The following is a 3,585-nucleotide window of genomic DNA, read 5'->3' on the forward strand; positions in this document are numbered from 1 at the left end:
AATATAAACTTTTTAAAACTGTGAAAAAAATTATGAAATTATAAAAAACAAAAAAAGAGAAAACCCACAACGGCAGAAAACGAACACAGTCTGACGTTTAGAATATTATTTTTTATTTCCTGTTGGATTGTGATTGTAAATGATCTGGGAACAGGCACACCCCCACGCTCAAAGTGTACTGTACTTCTAGAAGCAAATTGTGTGAGCATATTTTAAAAGAGCGAGAGAGAGAGCGCGCGAGAGAGATTTTATGCTAATGTTAAATAGAAAGCACTTAAAACCCACTGCCTTCTATGGAACACAAGGATATTTCAGACAATCGAGAGGAAAGGAGAGCCAGGTTTTTGTCTTTTTTGTTTTGTTTTGTTTATGTTTTGTTTAAAACAATTTTTTTGGCATTCTGTTTGTTGGAGAACTCCGTGTGATCTTTTTTCATAAAAAAAAAAATTAATTGAAAAAATGCAACCCAACGAAGCATCTTTCTTTGTCTCACTTGTCCTGACCGTGGGGGGTTTTCTCCCCTTGGTGACAACAATGGCTTTTTGGCTCAGCCCCTGTCCTAAAAGGGGGAAAGACCCCAACTCTTTTTGGGAAGAGCCCCTCCACGCGACGTGGTGGCACCAATGGATGTGCTAGGACCTCAGAGCAGAGGTCTCTACTGGATGGGGCCTGTGGGCTGGAGGTGTGAGTCCTTCGCCTGTGGCCACGCTCATGGCTCCATGTGTTGAGGATGAAATGCTGGATTTGCCCTTTTTGGTGAGCTGCACTTCAGCCAGTTGAGAGCTTGGCACAGTGAGACCCTCCGGTGCTGGGGGGGCAGGTCGGGGTGCCAAGCCTGGCGCTCGCTGCCTCCTTGGGCTTGCTTCCCTGGGAGGTGGCACCCGCCAGCTCCTGGCACAGCAAGGTACAGCCAGTCCCAAAAAGTGGTGTTGGCACTTTCTCCAGAAGCTTTCTGCTCCTCTTGGCCCTTTCCCTCTCCCACATGCTGCCCGCAGCAATTTGCGGGCTGGCAGGGGTTCAGTGGGATCTGGTGACAAGTCCAGCCACCTCAGGTGACAAAGGAGACCCTGAAGATGGGGAGCAGTACTAGGGGCACCCCAAGATGACAGGCATCACTCTGTATGTGTTTACCAGCCCATCAGCAGCAGCCAACTGCCAGCAGTGCCAGTGGCACAGCTAAGGACCAGCCATCATTGCAAAGATGTTTAATCACATCAGCTTCACTTAACGTCCTTTGCAATAAGTCTTGAAGCTCAGCAGTGACCTGTGGGTGGCACTGGCAGTGCTGTAGCCTCAGGAGCACCACCCCTGCCCCACTTGGATGGGGCAGATTCATAGGGTGGGGTGGGGAGGAGGCAAGACCCTGCCTCTCTTGCAGTTAGAAGGGGACAAAAGACACAAAAAAGGCTACTTTTGTGAATTGGGTCTTTCACACAGCAGTTGGCCTATTTGGGGAGGGATTGTGATTTCAAGCCAGTCTTGGTGAAAACCTGCAGCACCATCAATGAAAGTCAAGACCCATGTTCCCAGAGCCACTGGGGACTGAAGGAGTGTTTCCTTCCTCTCTTGCTCCTCTTCTTCCTCATCAGCCCTCTGTCACCCTCCTCCCCAGTGCTGGTCCTATTCCCTTTGGGATTTGGCAGTATTTTCTTCCTCCTGGCAATGGCTTGGCTCAAACAGAAGACCCTCAGCCTCCACTGGAGAGCTGCACATTGCTGATGGGAAGCCCCCCAAAAGCAACAGGACTGTTCCCTGAGGTGGGAGGAATGTCACCTCAAGCAGTGTCCCTGTGCAGTGCCTGGCTGGGCAGCACAGGCCGTTCTGGGATACCATGGCCCTGTGCTAACAGAATGCCAGTTCCTGTCCACCCTGCTGTGGCTTTCTGGCTCCAGCCTCCCTCCTGGAGGAGGGACATGAGCCAAGTGGGGCAGTGGGGACCATGGTGGGAAGCAGATCCCATCTTGTCCCCATTGCCCCACACCAGGGCTCAGTACCCCAGCGTAAAGGAGCCGTTGGAGGTTTCAGTGTAGAAACAGCTACTGTGAGACGTACTGGTGAGGCTGTAGGCAAAATACGCCACGGCTGAGCCCAGCGTCAAGCCTGTCATGTAGGACACGGTCATGGTGTTCCCTGTGGGAAGGGACAGGGGGTGTCAGGTTCTCTAGCCACCCCTGCGTGGGATTCCCGGGAGGGTTCAGTCCTACCTGCCAGCTCCCGCTGCTCCGGGCTCACTTTGCCTGCAGCCAGGATCATGGGGACGCTGCCAAAGTAGCCATTGGTGATGCCCATCAGGAGGGAGAAGATGCAGGGCCAGGCAGGGTGGCCAAAAGTGGGCTGCCCATTGGGGTAGACACACATAATGAAGAGGGGGATGAAGACCACACGGAGGCAGGAGTAGACCAGGAGGTGGGTCCCTCTCCAGTCATAGGGCAGGGCAGCCAGGATCTGCAGTGAGAGGCAGAGACCATGTGGCAGGTGAGGAGGCTGGAGAGGGCACACGGTGCCCCAAATGGGGCAGCAAGGAGATGAGATGGTAGAAAGACCAACTGCTGCTGCCTTGGCTGAGGTGGTGAGCACCTCACTGTTGAGACACCCATGAAGTGGAGATGACCCTCACTGGAGCCAAGTGGCTCAGAAAGACAACACACAGAAGGGGGCAAGCCCCAACTGTGCTGCTCCTGGCCTCTCTCCTACCTTGCCAACGAAGTCAGAGAGGTTGAAGATGGCCATGATGAGGATGGGGAGCCATTCTCCCAGCGTGCAGTTGTGGATCTCTGACTCCAGCCCAGGAAAGAGGCACAGCGTGATGAAGTAGGTCATGGCGATGGAGAGCATGTAGGCCCAGATGAGCCGGGACACAACGTAGCGGTAGAGCAGCATGTCTGGCAGGAACAGTCAGCACAGCTCAGCCAAAACTGCAGTCCTTCCCTTAAAGAGTCTGAAAGCCTTGTCTGACCCTCAGGAGTGGCTTCCCAAAGATAAATTTGCCCCTTGGTTTTGGGTGTATTATTGAGAACGAGATCATAGAATCATAGAATCGTTTTGGTTGAAAGGGACCTTAAAGACCATCTTGTTCCACTAGACCAAGTTGCTCCAAGCCTGGCCTTGAATCCTTCCAGGGATGAGGCAGCCACAGCTTCTCTGGGCAGCCTGTGCCAGTGCCTCACCACCCTCACAGGGAACAATTTCTTCCTAATCTCTAATCTAACCCTGTCCTGTCAGTGTGAAGCCACTCCCCCTTGTCCTGTCAACACATGCCCTTATCGAAAGTCCCTCTCCCAGTCTGTGAATGACCCTTCTCCAAAACTCTGGGCCACCATTCTGCCCCCCAAAATACGGCAAACCCACCCAGTGGGCATGGTTTTCCCCCTGAGCCCACTACCCACCTCGGAAGCTGGGCCAGCTCCTCTTGATTTTGGGCCGAGGGACATCAAAACGCATGTAGGTGCCGCTGCCAGCCAGCTCAGCTTCAGGGCCTGGGCTGCCCTGGGGGGAGCTCGACTGCCCCCGCTGCTGGTTCTCCTGGTTGGGGGAAGAGGGGATGCCAGTGCTGAGCTCCAGTGGCAAGTGGGACCCCAGGGGTCA

General features: G+C 53.6%; 1 protein-coding gene across 2 annotated transcripts in view; it reads right to left on the reverse strand.

Moving 5' to 3' along the window:
• Nucleotides 1–1,446: 1,446 nt before the first annotated feature.
• SLC29A4 (solute carrier family 29 (equilibrative nucleoside transporter), member 4) overlaps nucleotides 1,447–3,585 on the reverse strand; it is a 4,720-nt gene continuing 2,581 nt past the window's right edge. For both annotated transcript variants that reach the window (XM_009074452.1, XM_009074445.1), the window contains exons 7-10: nucleotides 3,387–3,525; nucleotides 2,695–2,882; nucleotides 2,205–2,445; nucleotides 1,447–2,130 (exon numbers count right to left, since the gene is read on the reverse strand). In XM_009074452.1, the coding sequence (XP_009072700.1) occupies nucleotides 1,988–2,130; nucleotides 2,205–2,445; nucleotides 2,695–2,882; nucleotides 3,387–3,525 (711 nt within the window). In that variant the 3' untranslated portion in view covers nucleotides 1,447–1,987. The remainder of the gene's footprint in view (nucleotides 2,131–2,204; nucleotides 2,446–2,694; nucleotides 2,883–3,386; nucleotides 3,526–3,585) is intronic.

The sequence above is a fragment of the Acanthisitta chloris genome, unplaced genomic scaffold, assembly GCF_000695815.1.
Source record: "Acanthisitta chloris isolate BGI_N310 unplaced genomic scaffold, ASM69581v1 scaffold37240, whole genome shotgun sequence".
Lineage (NCBI taxonomy): Eukaryota > Metazoa > Chordata > Aves > Passeriformes > Acanthisittidae > Acanthisitta > Acanthisitta chloris.